A 17,765-nucleotide genomic window follows, 5' to 3' on the forward strand; every position below is an offset into this window, starting at 1 on the left:
AATGAATGGTCTCCTGTATTTGAATGACATTATCCATAATATACCTGCCTTCCACGACTCCGCCTTGATTACTTGAGATCAGTTTTTTGAGCAGGGGATTGATTCGATTTGCTAGGAGTTTGGCTATAATTTTGTAAGATGCATTGCACAGCGAGATAGGCCTGAATCTTGCAAAGGTGTCAGGATTGGTTTCCTTGGGGATTAAAGCTAGATAGGTGGAATTGGTTCCTCCTCCTATCTTAGCTTTTCTCATAAAGACTTTTATCATTTTGAGGAGATCAATTTTGATAACTTCCCAGCAGGATTGGTAGAAATGAATTGTGAATCCGTCAGGCCCTGGGGCCTTATCAACTTCCATTGACCAGATTACTTTGATAATTTCCTCCTCATAAATGGGACTGCAAAGGGTTGTATTTTCATCAGGGTTAACGAGGAGAGGAATGTTGGAGAGGAAGTTAGAGGCTTCCTCTTCATTGCCTTGATTTCCATCATTGTATAAATTCATGTAGTGAGCTTCAACAGCGCCTTTCACCTGGTTGAAACCTTTGCAGACTTGGCTCTCCTAAGTTTTGATTTCAGATATATGGTTCCGGGATAGTCTAGCTCTGTATTGTCTGTGGAAAAAGTTGGTGTTCCGGTCCCCAGCCTTTAACCATAGACTTCTGGACTTTAGTCTCCAGTATTCTTCTACAGCTCGAAAGGATTGGTAAGTGGATCGTTGAGCTTTTACTTCCTTGTCCAAGAGTTCTGTTGTAATGTCTTTATTTTCCATTTCTGTTTGCATGTAGTGCAACCTCTGAATAGCCTCTTTTCTTTGATTGGTTGGAGTGGGATCTGGCTTTTTTATCCATTCCTTCAACGCGTGTTTTGTGGCCTTCAACTTTTGTTCCCAGATGTAGTTAGAGGAGCTTGAGAAGGATTTAGCCCAGGCAGCTTTCACAGTCTCTATGAAGCCCACTTTCTCAATCCATAGAGGGTTGAAGCAAAAGGGAATGGGGCCCAAATCTTCTTCATCTTCCAGAAGGAGTTGTATTGGCTTGTGATCTGAAGTCAGCTTGGGCAGAATTTTTGTGGTGATGATCTTTTTATTCATCAGAAGGGTGCTTTGGACAAGAAACCTGTCCAAACGGGCAGAGCTATGATCTGACCCAACACGATTATTTGACCATGTGAAAAGCCCATGGACTGGAGGGAAGTCTAATAGATCCCAATTATGGACGAGCTCCTCCACAAAGGACAGCATGGAATCTCTGGTGCATGAGCTGCCCCTCTTCTCTTTTGGTTTCAGAACTATATTTAGGTCTCCTACTATGATAATATTATTTGGGGAATGCTGCTCTAGATAACATGAAAGCAAGTTCTAACATTCTCTTCTTTCAGAATAATTTACAGAAACATACAGATTGAAGAGGAAGACAGTCAACTTACTTACTTTATGCATCAATTCAGTGAAGATCCAGTGCTGAGATTCTTGAGAATTATTGAGCTGGAAGGTGCAATCTGACCAAAGAGTATCCAGTCCTCCGGAAGTGCCCCTGGCGCTGACTGCCTTACCTGTATTTTTCTTCCACTTTGACTTGCTAATATCTAGAAGGGCTTGCCCTTCAATCTTGGTCTCTTGGAGCATGAGGATGTCTAAGGGTTCTGCTTTAAGGAGGTCCTTGATTGCTTCTAGTTTGGAGGGATTCCCCAGCCCTTTGCAATTCCAAGAGACAAGCTTCATTATTTACTTAATGAAGTGGTGGGACCTCCCTTGGGAGGTCTCGGTCTGGTATTTCGCCCAATGGTTATTTCTATTGTGGCTTGACTCCCTTGAGTTTTAAGTCTTTCGGCCTCTTCTTCTCTCATTTCTTTATGATATTTCCTTCCAACTCTTTTAGAGGGGCGCTCATAGGTTTCATCCTCCGATGATCCTGAGCTTTCTAATGATTTTTTCCTTGTGATTTCTGCATATGAGGGGTTGGATGGACTGCCCTGTGTGACTTCAATCTGATTTTCTTTTTCTCCTTCTTTGCCTGGGGGGTGCTTTCTACATGCACCAGGTTTTCCTACTCAGAGGTTGCTGGGTTGATCTGAGTACTTGTTGTCCCTTGTGTGATTGCTTCGTCTTCCTAATTGGGCTTAGAACTGCTTGGAATCCCTGTCATATTTCCTTTGCTAGAACCTTTTTTTGGGTGTGTTGTTTTCTGAACTAGAGTCCATTGATCCTTGTTTTGCTTGTCTGGTTGCTCTTCTGCCTTCTTCTTGTAGTGCTTGGCGAAGTGTCCGTGCCCATGACAATGTCTACATTTGAAGGGGAGCTGTTCGTAGTCCAGTTCCTGGACATGCACCCATCCAGCGACAGTGAGCTTGATTGCTTCTGGTAACCCCTCCTCTAGATCAACTTCAACGCATATGCGAGCACATGAGTACTGAACTTTTCTTGCAGCTTTGTTGATGTATTTACCCAGCGCATTTCTGATATTCTCAAGGTATTTTTTATTCCAACAGTGGAGAGGCAGATGGGGGAGTCTCACCCATACCAGGACAGCAGAAGGGACATCTTGGGAAGGATCAAAGTCTGGGGACCATTTGTTCAGATACAATCCTTGCGGTCCCATGAAGTATGGGCCATTTCTGAAAATTAAGCTTCTGTCTTCCGGGCTTTCAAACACAAAGACAAAGAATCCTTTACCTACAAAGTAGCTTTTAATGCCCTCTTTGATCAGAGGGTTCCAGTTTCTTTGAGTCCAGTCTTCTACTGACTTAGGAGAAGGCCAAAGGCCCGTAAACTAACTGATGAGGCCTCTCTCTACCAGATTCAATGCTGCTTTACACGTCTCTTCTTCAGGGAGGGCCACTAAGGGAATCATTTCCATCTTCCTGATAAACTTCTGTTGAATCATCGATGGAGCTCACTTCGAACATGCTTCAACCATTGCACGGAATGCCAAAACCTCCGTAGGCATAATAGAGCCCCCGTTGGTTTCCATGATCGCTGAGGGGTGCCTCAGGACAGAGCGCAGGGACGCAGCTGCCACAAGGATGCGTGAAGAACTCTGTAGCCCGCAAGCAAGGAATGGAGCCCTCCGCGGCAGTCAGGGGGCCGAGGCGGCCAGCAGCCTCAGTCGCAGGGGGAGGGCGTTGGCTAGGTCAAGGCACCGCTCGTGAACATTTTTTTCTATGTTTTTGACCTTTTATATACGTGGTGCATTAATCTGAAGTGAGTTTATGTACACAATTGAAAAGTTAGAAAAAATCTAAGATAACATATCTCTTTGCTTGAGGTTTGTTGGTTATGTTCATTATCTTACAAATTCTTTTAATTATTTCATGTACATTTTTTGTATTTCATGTACATTTTTAAGAAAAACATCCATCAAGTACTCAAAATACCACTATTTTAATGTCACCCACTAGATGCAGTAATACATGTGTTTGAATATCCATTAAGTTTGAAGGTGGTTTATTCTCCATGGTGCAAGGAATTTATGCAATCCCATCTTCTCATTATCAAGAAACAGAATCAACAAAAATCTCCCTTGAAGTGATTCGCATATACTCAAATCAATATGAAACACAACATAATGAGATCATTTTCAATATTGCTTAGTGTATCTATTTTGGAATAGAGCTTTCATAATTTTAATTTAGTTGTCAATAATTATTAGGTGGATGGTAGGGATTTAACCTCTGGGAAATATTCTAAAATATTCTTAGTAGTAGTCATAGATCAAAGGTTGAAATTTATCTCAAAAGTAGTTATGCCTTTTCTTCCTTTTTAATTAAATTGATTAATTAAAAAAATATCAAATGAATATGAGTTATGGCTTTTGGGGCATGTGATATTATTAACTCGTGATATTGTAACAAAGTCTATTTACAGGTTAAGAATTTATGTAGTAAAGTGGGTGTGAATCTCCATGGTTATTGAATCTTGTCACATGTTTTTTAAAATGTATACATATGTTTAACTCATATATTTATTTTTTTTATAATTAATAATTATTTTTATCCAAATTTAAGGTCGCAGCCAAGCCAGACACCAAATTGGTGTATGAGACCCCCTTGTTTGTGGGACAAGGGACCCACCTCCGCGCAATGATTTGACTGCTAAGTCTATGAAGGCATACATGCTCTACCCCCTATGGTTTTGAACTCATGACCTCTTAGGAGGAAACACATGATCTTAACCATTAGGCCCACTCAAGTTGTAATTCAATATAAATAATAATAATTCAATGTAATTATTATTAATAATAATTTAAAATAAAGATAATTTTTGTGATTTTTGTGATTTCTGTGATTTTTTAAAAATCTTGGCAAATGTATCATAAGGTAAGTGTTTTTATTTTAATCGGAGTTTACTGGACATTTAACTTAGATGGTTTCTTTCACGATTAATATTGAATAATTCAATTTTCTAAGTTAATATTTTGTAATGCAATGATAAATTAACTAGTAATATAGTTATTAGTTTTTATCTTGAAAAACCTAACAACCATACCATGGCTACTTGTAGAAATTTATGGAAGTTTGCATTGCAACATCTTCATAAAATAAGAGAATAAACATGTTTTTTCGTTTTCTGTGTAAAGACTAAACTATTATATTAAAAAGACGAAAAATATTTACAAAGAGGATTTAACCTCTGAGGGTGCATTAGCCCACCCTCTATCAGATAAGCAGAGCAGGTGCAAGTGACCACCTGTATTACAAAATGAGACCCCATCAAAATAAACAGCAGCAAGCAGAATTGTCAACCCAGTAAACCAGAAGCTTGCAGCTTGCTGCTTGGTAGCAGTATTACAAAGGAGAGGAGTAAGGTGACCGTCAGATTCCAGAGCTCTGGAGACACCACGAGCTCTGAAAGGTCCCAAACCCACTGATAAAACTGGACGCCAAGCACATTGTAGAACCACCTCTGAAGAGCCACAAAACATGAAAATTGAACAAAAAAGATGCTTCAGATATTAAGCCTTCGAAGGCTCACCTTGAACACTTTCATTGGCATCGTGCGGGAGAGGTAGCCAATCAAGCATAACTCCATCTCCAATGTCTTCCAATCGAACTCCCGGTGGAAGAACCGGATACAGATGAGTGACAAACCTGTCAGCAGGAGCACAGGGAATAATGTTGTCCGGAGGAGGGGCCGCTTGATTACCAGCTTCTTCATTACCGTCCACGTCTTGCATCTGAGCCGAAACTTTTAGGGAAACTTTTTCAGAGCTGCTGTGGGAGGCGCTAGCTCTCTGGGTCCGAACTTGCTCCCCACAGGCCGCATCCGAGCAGACCATTTCCTCATCTTCCTCAGAAACAATCACAGTGACAATGGCTGAAATTAGCGGCTGATTGCGCCGGCACTTAAAGGTGAATCTGGAGGTGTGTAAAGAACTGTTCACAGAGGGGCCGGACTCCTCTGAGGGGGGAGAGGAGGGCGCAACTATCGCTAGCGGGGAGACACGACGAGGAACTGCTCTGGCACGAGCCCCCTGCCCTCTTCTTGTGCCCCAAACACCCCCTCTTCTCGGAACACCTCTCTGACGGGGAGCCATGAGCTGAGAAGACCACAAATGAGTGACACAGAGAGGCTTAATGCCGATACTGGCCCCAGAGCCAGTGACTCCTGAACTAAAAGACGACTCAGTTACACTATCGCCCAACCAATCCCAAAAAGAGCCAGAGACAAGATTTCTACACCACACAATCCCCTGCACAACCGAGAGAGTAGAATTTCCCGCCCTGACTTCTTTACCAGAGAGGGAGACTGACCTAATAATAACAGAAGACGCGAGCTGGTCGAAATTGAGACCTCTACGACTCCTCACAGAGCCAGAGTTGAACGACTTCCCACCCTTAGCACTTAAAAACAAAACAACAGACCTTGAATTGAACAAATGGGGAATGCAGTATGCCCTGAGCAGATATTCCTGAGACCAGAGCTGCCAGGAATTGCAACTGCAAACCAGGAGCAGATACCCCATTAAATAGACTTTCGCGTAGAATACTCTGGAACGGGACAGGGCAACGCAAGCCGGATCCGAGGACAGAGCGAGTAAACTCGCCATGCTTGAAACCATAACCCACCTACCTTGCAATCTTATCAGCATTTATAACCATTAATGTTAAACCAGAGCCGTCCATCGTGACATAATCTTATGCCAGCGGCCCGCTGTGCATGATTTCCGCGCTTCTCAGGCTGACACCCGCATCCGGGTGAAGAGAATAAACATGTTACGTAAAAGAAGAATCATCAATTAAAATGTTAGAACTTATAGTTATACTTCAATCATATATATATTTATGTTTGTTTTAGTAATTTTTATGTATGTCTATGGATATGTGATATTATTATTATTATTATTATTATATTATATAACATACTTTAAATATGTTATAATGTTCCCGAGACTTGAGAGTAACATGTATATCAATAATAATAAAATTATCTAATAAATGACATTATCCTATTAAATCATGTATGCCCTCATGGCAAGGATAGCATTATTGGATCCCTTATGGAAAAGATAACATTTTTGAAAAAATATACTTCTTTTTTATTTAACAACCATCTCATTACTTCCAAGGTATATTGATCTTACCTTTCTTCAATATACTTTGGGCAAGCATGCTTCTTTTTATTTGACTCTTTCAATTCATTTATTCTTAGTTGGTAGATTATAGCCATTTATTTAGAGAAAACATGTCACCGAAAATATATAAATTTTTAAAAATGTACCATGGATTTAACAAATGTATTCCTTTAAATCCTTTCAATAAAATAGTTCCTAGAATCTAGATATTATATCCATCTCTTTAAAACTTTCTCATCACTCTAAACATTTATTATACAAATTTAACTAATACATTTATTATACAAATTTAACTAAAAAATTGGTGTCTTGCTCATAGAAAATGGTCAAAGATCCTCCACAACACTCACAAACTCATTAATTTTTTTAGGATGAAAATGATGACTTAATGAAGGAACTTCTTATGTCATTCCTAAAACATTTTGCAAAATAAATATTTTTAATTCATTCCTCGTAATTGGCCATCAAAATGTGGACATACAAGATAACTCTTTGTCACGAGCCCTACACATAAATTATTTAATTTTTCTTTTATTAACAAAATACACAATAATCATAATCATGCACGGAATAATAATATCCCTTTAGAAATAAATAATTCAATTATAATTATAATTATAATAATAATAAAATCTATTTATATATATTTTCTTAAATCACTACTCTTAATAGAATACATTATAAACATTAAATAATCATGAATGCATTAGTAATATTCCATGAAATATGGATTTACGACTATGCAATTTCAATGACTCAAAAACGCCATATTTTGTAGTCTAGTTTTGTAAAAGTTGCAGTTAATCTACCAGAATGGTTATAATTATAATAATAATAATAAAATTTATTTATATATATTTTCTTAAATATAATACATTAAATAGAATACATTATAAACATTAGATAGCAATTATTAATATATATATATATATATTTATTTATATTAATAATTATTAATAAATTAATTTTTAAAATTAACTATTAAATTTTTTTATGTATTAATATTAAAAATAATAATAATATTAAATTAATGAATAATAATTTGACCTGGGTCTTAAGGTCAAAATTAGCCGTTGGTCGATTTAGCCGTTGGAGTCTCTGCTCAGACTATTTAACATGCTAAGTTGGATCTGTTTCTTCAACTTGTCCTAACGACGAACCACACTTGTTAGTTCGAAACGCATCGACAAATGTTTGTCTACAAGTGATTTACGCCGAAGTTATTTTTTCAATCATGAATGCATTAGTAATATTCCATAAAATATGAATTTACGACTATGTAATTTCAATGGCTCAAAAACGCCATATTTTGTAGTCTAGTTTTGTAAAAGTTGTAGTTAATTCACCAGAATTGCCATAAAAATATCCATTTTCCTAACTTGATGTTTCCCACGTACAATTAAAACCAACATTAAGTGATCCTTATTAACTGACATCCAAGGAGCCATTGGCCATGTGGTCTAGATTGTTGGGAGTAGGGATTAAACCCATCCATTACACGACTAAATCTTATGGTCCGCTTCTTATCATTTTTTTTACAACTACATTATACTCATAAAAAATTATTGTCATATTTGTTTTTTATTTTCCAGTTATGTGACTTAACTCTAATTCACTATGTGAAATTGATAAGTGGGCTAAAGGAAGGCCCACTAAGATATAGTCGTTGATGAGGCCAAAAAAAAGAGGAAGGTCTATGAGGTACAAGAGATGATGTAGGGAAACAAAGATTTTAATGATTTTTGTGAAATAGATTTAAGTGTTCTTATATTTTATTGATAATTATATTTTCATGTAAATGACTAGAGAAAATTATGTAATGGCTTGAGAAATGAAACTAAAAAATTGCCAAAAAAACTAAATAGTTGTGTTTGTTAGGAGAGATGTAAAACCTTATGAGCATCCATATGTGTGGTGTTTTGTGTTGATTTTTTTTATTTGGAAGTTGTTTTTTAATCAATTTGTAGTTTAGATGTAAATATTGGTGTTGAGCTTGTTGATATAAAACCAATATAAACAAATTATGTTTTTCAATCTAGATAAATTATATTATGTTTTCTTAAAATGAAAAAATATTTTTTTACAAAATAATGCATACAATAGTTCATCTTTTCATGGAAAGTTAAAATAAAACAATATTAGTGTCACAATCAACTTCTCTAATATATCAAAATTGCTAATTATTTAGGGATAAGTGAGGAGAATGAATGGCTTGGATAGGAAGCTTCACAACGAGGTGAGAGGATTAATAAAGCAAAATTTAATGAATAACTTTCATAGGTCGTAGAGTCCCTAAAGTTTAGAAGATATCAATAGGTTCGTGAAAGAAGTTTATGAAGTATATTCAGATGTGAATTTTGATATATTGTGGAGTAAAAGGTTTAATTAGATAAAAGATAACCGCCTTAGGGCAATAAAGATATCCCAACGTCTAATAAGAAAAAACGACTCAAATATAAGTGAAAAATTTTACAAGGATTTGTTAAAATTGTGAAAATGAAGATGATGAAAGAGCTTTAGGGGTTGTGTCGATCCAAAAGAAAATAACAAATATAAATAACCATTTGTCTACATCATTTAGTTTTAATGTTATCTTTATATCATGTGTGGGTGCTTAAATTCCTATCATTTTATAAATCCTTTTGCAAGCTAGAAATAACAAGTGGTGCATCACTTATCGGTTAAGCAAAGGATGAAATTTGGAGACAAAAAAAATATGGAAGAATTTATTTAAATGTTTATTTATTGCATTCAATAATAATTTGTTGTGTTGGATAGTAAGATAGATAAGTTAGCATTCATTTACTTATTTGTTTGTTGCATTCAGCAGTAATCTTCAAGCATTTTTTTTATTTTTTTTTTAATTCCCCCGCCTCCTAGTTAGACCATGGTATATTATATGGATGGAAGGTAATGAGACATCTTCACGACGATGCTTCTTATAGAGAAGTGGTGAAGAATGTGGTATGAATTTGATCATTATATGATTTTTCTTCTATCTTAACTCTTTCAGACTCGGAAGAATTAGAGGAATTAGAGTGTAGGGTCATTTCTACCAACAGGTCCCAGTCTAGACAACTATGTTGTAACTTTTCATAGCCATTTTGAGACAATAAATGAATTATTTTAGGGTCCAAAGACTATATTACACTCATAGACCTTTCTAATGGTGCAATAATTACATCAAACAATCCCACGAGTGTGAATGTCACATTAGCCATGTTACTCATCCATATGGGGATATCCATGTGTGGAATATGAAGAAGAATTTAGAAGTTTCAAACCCATAATTCTAGTTGAGGGATAAGGGAGTCAAACTTTACCCTAGTTGGCTATCGATCTATGTTAAATATTGGGCCACTAGCATGAGTAAGGGTTCCATTCTATATTATTTTATTTTGTTCCATATTTGAGTAGAGCATATGGAAGTGGTAAATTAGAGAGCATAACAAAGGGGGTTAATGTTCTATAACAATATTGCAAGCCAAGTATATCAGGTAACTCCTTAAAGAGTACCTCTTACTTTGTGCTTGAACATTTTCCATATTAGAGAAAAAAGGACATCGTCTTCTAGATGGGTTTTCTCTTGTAAGGGTTTCCTAGGGAAAATTTTGTGCCTATAGTGGATGGTCTGTGTATTTCTTTATATTCAATGTTTATCACATTTCAACTATTCCATTTAATTGAGAAGAAATCAACTAACTAAAGAATCTAAAATATTGTGGGGGGGCAGGGGTAGAGGAGATAACAGTAATATTTTAGTAATTTTATCAAACCTATTATGACGAATTGTTCCATTGGAATGTCCATGGTAGTTTACAAATCATATTGGTATCATAGTAGGTTTTCTTGGGGTATTTATGGGAAGTTGTATGGGATCCAAGAAGTGGTTTAAGTTGGCAGGTGGGGGAATAACAGTAAATATTTTAGTAATTTTATCAAACCTATTGTGATGAATTGTTCCACTGGAATGTCCATGGTAGTTTGCAAATCATATTGGTATCATAGTAGGTTTCCTTGGGGTATTTATGGGAAGTTGTAGGGGATCCAGGAAGTGGTTTAAGTAGAAAGTCATAAAACTCTACCCATGGTTCATGAGTCTATTCACAATAACCTCATGATTTCGTAGAAGAGAGATTTGCAAGGTTGGAAGCACAAGTCATTGACATTAGTTGCATGAACCTCCTCATGATGGCCCTAGAAAACAAGATTGGGATGGGAGAATATGGAGGATCTAACTCAAATTATAACCATTGTTACTATATTTACCTCTTTCATATGGTGTTTCATGATTAGTAGATGATAGGTTCTAGTTTCATTATCAATCCATGCATGTAGAGTGATATCGTCAAACATCTTATTGAAGCTCATCTCAAAGATCTACAGGCATACCAATTAATGAATGAGGTAGGTGTTTACATGAATTTTTTTTTTTTTTTTCTAAGCAACACTACCTACTTTTGTATTAATATTTACAGCTGAAACTTTACATTCGAGATTTCTTGCTGCCCATGTCCGTGTGTGGCTCCATGGGCAGCTGTGACATAGTCCCAAAACCCATTACATCTCTGTAAAACCCACCAACAAAAGGTGCCTAAACATCTCTGTAAAAACCACCAACAAAAAGTCCCTAAACATCTCTGTGAAACCCACGCAGGGGCAGAGTTTGCCAATTGGATACAGGGCATGTGGTTATGGCCCAAAACAAAAAAGCTACTATCCGTAACGGAAGAGAAAACAAGTGACAGCGGTAGACACATAAGACCCAGAAACATCATTGAACAGAAAACACTAGAAAGACACAAGACAACAGGAGAGATAACAGAACCGACCACGATCCCACACGCGTCCAGGCAGAATGCGGGAGAGCCACCTGGGCCTAGTCCTCGGTCGCGTCTTCCTCCGGCTCGTCCTCTGGCTCAGCCTCACGAATCCAAGCCCAACCATGTCCTTCTGGTAAGCCGTCCATGAAGGCCGGCAATTCAGGTTCGCGCAAATGGCTAGATGGGTGGTCGTGCTCCCGCGGTGCAGCATCCCTTGAGCTTGAAGCCTCACCCATTGGCCTCTTACCTTTGGCAACAACCCGACAATCTTCCACCAGAGCCTGAGGCAATCTTCCTTCTTGCTCCAGGGGAATTCCCCCTTCGTTATCCAAGGGATTTTCCATTGCAGGTGGCCGAGGCAAGCCATCCTCATTCTCCTCCGGGATCCTAGTGAATAAGACAGATATGTGGGCATTGATACCCAAATTTTCTCTGGAATTGCCTAGTGTGAAGATGACAGAGCCAAACGCAGGTAGCCTTGGCTCGCCATTGTTGGACCCTCCAGCTTCCACAAATTGGCTAGCCTGCACCTGAGGAGCTCCCACACGTCGATGGCAGTAAACACAGCAGCAATGGTGATGTAAGTCAGCTGCAGGCCCGCGAGAGGATCTGGCTCGCCCTGAGCCTCGGCCTCTACGACATGGCATTCTCTCCCGCACCATTCTTCCAGTAACCTCTTCCTCAGACGGAGTTCCCTTCCAATTCGGCTCAGGGTAGCAAACAAATGAATGCAGGCATGAACCAGGGAGGACCAGCAGTCGGCCAGCCTCCCCCAATTCCACAATAACCCCGGAATTCGCAGAATGCAGAGCATGAACACCATAGCTTTGGGTATCAACTGCCCCCAAATCGCATTTCTTATCGACCCCTTCATTCCTTCGAATTTCTCCCGCATTGAATGCGGCCATCAACCTCAGCTATGGTCCCTGTGCCTTCATAAAGGCTGGTGTGCTGCATTGCTTGGCGATGGGAGGTGGCGGCGAGGAGCCTTAAAGAACTTCGTCTGTCGCGTGTCCTATCGGCCGTGGCAAGTGGCCCTTCCTGGCTATGCGAGGTGGCACCCGCATCCGGGGGTTTACATGAATTTATTAGTTGCCTCATGTTTGACATTAAATCACTTGAGTCATCATACATGAGGTGGTTGATTTAAAGTGAGGGAGAGGGCTAACCTTTAAAGGCAGTGATGGAAAAAAGGCTCTCAAAAATAATGCATCACAACTTAAATGTATAAAGGAATATTGACCTTCCAATAGTGCTAACTATATGAATCAAGTCTAATTCATGACTAAAAAACCTCAAATGTACCACATTCCATATATAAAGTGTGCGACATTTTATAATTTTATTAATAATACAATAGCTTACAATCTATCCACTACTCATAAATAAGGAAAGGGATTAGGGCATAAATGATAGTGTAACTCCACTCACATATTTACCCTCAAAATTTAAAATGTGACTAAGCTTTCACCCTTCCACCAAATGCATCCTTTCTCTAACCACTTCAACACTATAATACTTGTTCACATAGTCTATTTACCTTGATACAACAACATTCTTAAACATACTTGTTCACATAATCTATTTACCTTGATACAATGACATAGTTAAACATATTGAGGAAATCAAGAGAATCCTACCTCCTCTTGGATAATTTGGTGATAATATGTAATTAATCCTATAATGGATTCACCTAATATACACCTCAACTTTAAATCATGTGTGTTCATGATCCCTTCATTGAATCAGTTGTCACGAGAACAATGTATCCCATCATCACACAATCTACTTAACATATTTGAGGAATTCATGGTCCCTTCATCGAATTAGTTATCACATGAATATTGTGTTCCTCTTCAACAATATAACCTACTTAACATATTTAAGGAGTTCATCATTGTGGAGGAGAGAATGCACCCTTACACAAGGCTCGTGGATGTTCCTTTGTGCCCTCTCATTTGAGTCTTGCATCCCTTATAAGTGGTAGTGAAAGTATGCACGGATATCAATAAAAAACTCACTAAAGCATAAAAACATTTAATTATAAGTCAATTAGTTAATATAATTTACTTCAAAACACGAATTAGTTACTTATAAAACATCAATGATGTTGTGATATTCAAAAGGAGCATTGATGTTTTTCCAAAACTCCTAGAGCATGCTCCTATACTAAATAGACACACTTTTGTTATGTATGGGTCCACCAACTGTTATTTTAAATTGAATTAATACCAAAGCATTATTCTCTACATAGAGCATTGCTATGGTGCAATGAATACATTGTCTATTATATGGTGCAATCCATATTTAGGTCTTGTTCTAATCATGGTGATCCTTATATAGATGTGCATATCAATGGAATTGCAATATGTTTTATTGTGATTGCCACTCGGATTTCCATGTCAATGGTGTACCAATATATCTCAAGTGCATTAGCACTAAGATAATCCTTATATTATTATTTTCTAAGATATATTGACATCATGAATGACATTGTAATGTGTTTTATTGGGATTTTCATGTTAGTGGTGTGTTAATATACCTCAAGTGCATTGACATTGAGGTAATCCTTATATGAATGTATTTTTTAGGTATACCACCATCATGATGTGCAAAATTTGTAAATGAGTACATAATATTTCCTATCAAGACAACTCATAATTTCCCCTTACCATGGTTTTGAGCTCTATGTAAGTAAATGCACACCATTGATGTAGGGGCATTTTAATGGCATTTCCATATCATCAATACACTAGTAGTAGATATCATGTGCATAAACACTAAAGAAAGTTAAAACAAACTCTCCCATGTTTTTCCAATGTCTCATGGTTCATGGGGACAAACTTATAATTAAAAAATAATACACAAGAAAACAATAGACATTGGTTATTTGTTTGCTAATGCTTTGCTTATTGATAATATTAAATTTTAATCATCATGAATAAGTAAATAAATAAAAATGTTTAAATTGCTATATTTCTTGCAAACCTAGCACCTCATATTTAATTCCTAGAAAAAAACTTATTGAATAAACGCACAACTAGGTTCCTAACAAAATATTCAGCAAAATAAAATATAACAATCTCAATTGCAATGATTCAAGCAATTTTTTGTCCAACAAAATTTTCGATAACAAACCTAAACTTATGTGGGTTCCTATCTTGGGATAATGGCCCAGATAAGAAAATATAGAATACAATAACTTAAATTTGATCCAATAGATCTACCTTAGATCAATGCTTAATCTCTCTTGAAAATCTAGATCTTTAGCCTCCCTGCACTCCCTCTAACCCTACACATGTTCACTGAGATGACTATCTTGATCTCGTTATTGTTGTTATGTGTCTTTATCCTCTCCTAAACCTTGATTTTATAACATTACATCGAGCTAAATCCCTATCCCTAACGCTAATCTCAAAGTGGTTGATGATTGATATTGGATCTCGCGTCACTTGAGATCAATGGCTAAGATTGAAACAAAATCATTGAAGTAACTTGCTTTACTTTTCCTAAGTTTCTATTATCTCAATAAAACAACATATTAATATGTACTTTTTCCTAAGTTAGACTTAGTCTAAGTTACATCAACAACTTGCTCACACTTAAGCAAGTGTTCTAAGGAGAATGCTAGCAACTTTAACACGTTGATACACGAGGCCTCTATAGAAGTACCTATCCAAGCTACAAAAAATCAACATTCCCTCTTAGTGACAGAGGTACTTTTGGAAGAACCTCCTACACTTGGATCTATCTCCTATCCAAACCCACGAAATCATCTGCTACTATAGCTACTCCCTAGGAAATGGAAGGCTTCCCTACTACTTGCTTTGGAATATGAACTAAATATCATGCTCCAAGGAGCTTTCTTCTGAGCATCCACCAACGTTAGCTCATACCAATTGGTCCTTAAAGGTTTGGAAGATGCCCCCTTCCCAACTTTCAAATTATAAAATTGACTCCCCCATCTCAACTTAGTCTTCAAAGCCTCCCCCTCAATCTTCATCACTAATAATGATCCTTGATCCAATGTCCCCTTTGATTTACTTATAGGCTGGCTCTGTAAGATGTATAACTTACTTTTCTTGACACCAAGCTTGACTGCAGTGCCCTAGGTAGCTCCCCATGAATGTATGAATACTTGTTTTTTCTAGAACTCGACATCATACCCTTCATCCTCTAGAGATGAGTATGATAGAAAGTTCATCTTAAGCTATGAGATATGTAACACCTATGCCACCTTCATAGATCTTATTGATTCTAGCGTGAATAACATTGTTCCAACCCCCTTCACTGCATGTATAGTATTCATGTCATCTTTCACATGAATGTTTGAATCTGTCTCTGAAACACAAAGGAAACTTCCCTCATTCCTATCATATGGAGATATACACCACTATCAACGAACCGTGCATAAATGTCGACAAATCAGACACTTCTAATACTAGTGCTAGAAATACAAGTAGCCACTAATGAGAATCATCCTCGAATTTTGTTGCAAACTCTTCAATCTTTGTTGATGCAACAAACTTGTCCTTTTGCTTTCTCTTTCTTTTTGTTTAGACACAAGCTCGCATAATGTCCTAGCTTAAGACATGCAAAACACTTGACTTTGCTCATGTCCTTATTCTTCCCATCATGAGAGGACCCTTCCTCTCCTTTATTCAGTTTGGCAACCCCTTTACCCTTTCTTACATGACTTGAAAGAGAAATGTTCTCCTAATCCCTTTCACCTTTTACTTGGTTTCCATGTAGAGCCTTCTCACGAGTCTCTTCTTGGGTGAAGTCATCCCACAACCTATCCCAAGTTTAGAGACTCTTCCGTGCCACGAATCCCTTAATGAAGGTACCCCACCACTTTGTGAACCCATTTAGATTTGTCCTTACTAATTTTAAGCCTAACACTTTCTCCCCTACTACAACATGTTCATCTTGTACTTGAGAAATTTAGGTGAGATAACAAGAAATTGTCTCATTCTTGGACATCTTGGTGCCCCTGAGTTTCTCTCTCATCGCCATTTTTCAATTATGGTTTCAATTTTGGTATAACTTGGTCAATGCTTCCCACGTTTCTCTAACAATTTTCTTCCCAGATATATGAGGAATAATGTGATCCTTCACTTCATCCAAGATAATCCTCTTGGATTTCACGTTCTTTTTATTATGGGCAGCCAAAAGTGTTGCATTTGTAGGTTTGTGATATAAAGTCCCAGATTTCATTATCCTCTAACACCAATGCAATCTCTCCTTCCAGATTCTTTAGTTAGACAACCCATCCAAATAATCTTCAACCCATCCATCTCTTTCCAACTAATCAAACCCTACCAAAAACAATTTCACTTAATGGAGAAGATATTTTTGCACCTTTTCATGTTGTTTACAATTACTCAAAATGTTGTGGTTATATTACACAGCCATAGACCACCCGTGCAACCTAGACTAAAGGCTATCTACTACTCCATTAGAGTTCCGCGTCCTATATACCACCCTATCTCTCATCGTATTGTCTTGCACCCGGCCCGAGCTTCGTTGATTGTCTTACACCCAGCCCGAGCTTCGCTGACTGCCTTACCTCGAGTTCCTATTGGTCTACGATTATGGGAGTTGGCCACAACGTTCTAAAATTTCTATCTTTATACATACATATGCAATCATTCCTTTGTGGCCAACCATCCTCCGACAATACCACCCGCTTTCGTATGTTGTAGGTGGGACGATTGTTTACTGGCAGCAGCTCCTTCTGCTACCGGCCAATTACCCTACGCGACTGCCCTTGCAACGTTCTTGGTGGCTAGAAACACACTTTTGACCCTACGACTACAATTTTTGGCTCCCTTTTTTACTCTTGCAATCCTCAATGGATCTTTCCAACCACTTCTCTATGCCTCGAAACATACCTCCCAACTTGGATCATTTGATGGATACGTGTTTTCACTCAGTCGTCGACCTTTTTTCTTGCACCTGCTAATCTCATCCCATGCATAGCTAACAAATGGCGGCGACCCTTTCTCTTTGACGATTATCCTTTCCTACAAGTGTGCTTGGTACTCATGGCTTATGGTTGGACATCCCTCTATTCCTACGCGTAGTATTTGGGCTGCAAGCAACCCAACAACTGGGCTTAGCGACTCGCCCGACAGTCCTTGTAGCGTACTGCCTCACACGTCCAGCTCATGATTGAATTGACTTTCCACTTTCTTATTTATTTATTTTAGATTATGTTTTTTTTTTTTAAACAATCTTTAAAAAATTTCTCTTCCATCATTCAACTAATTTACTTCATCCCTAAGTATTTTTCTCTTATACAATAATGGTTGAACCTGGCACCTACGATTTTGAGATTATTTTTTAGAGTTTATGATTTGATACCATG

At 37.6% G+C, this 17,765-nt stretch overlaps 1 protein-coding gene across 1 annotated transcript; it reads right to left on the reverse strand.

Annotated features, from left to right (window-relative positions):
* Positions 1-562: 562 nt before the first annotated feature.
* LOC149205958 (uncharacterized) lies at positions 563-1,243 on the reverse strand. Its single transcript, XM_089397548.1, has one exon. It carries the CDS (start codon positions 1,241-1,243, stop codon positions 563-565), a length of 681 nt encoding a protein of 226 aa, XP_089253674.1.
* Between the last annotated feature and the right edge of the window lie 16,522 nt (positions 1,244-17,765).

Source organism: Pinus tabuliformis, chromosome 1_2 (assembly GCF_031772625.1).
Source record: "Pinus tabuliformis cultivar Carrire ecotype Pingquan chromosome 1_2, CPIR1, whole genome shotgun sequence".
Lineage (NCBI taxonomy): Eukaryota > Viridiplantae > Streptophyta > Pinopsida > Pinales > Pinaceae > Pinus > Pinus tabuliformis.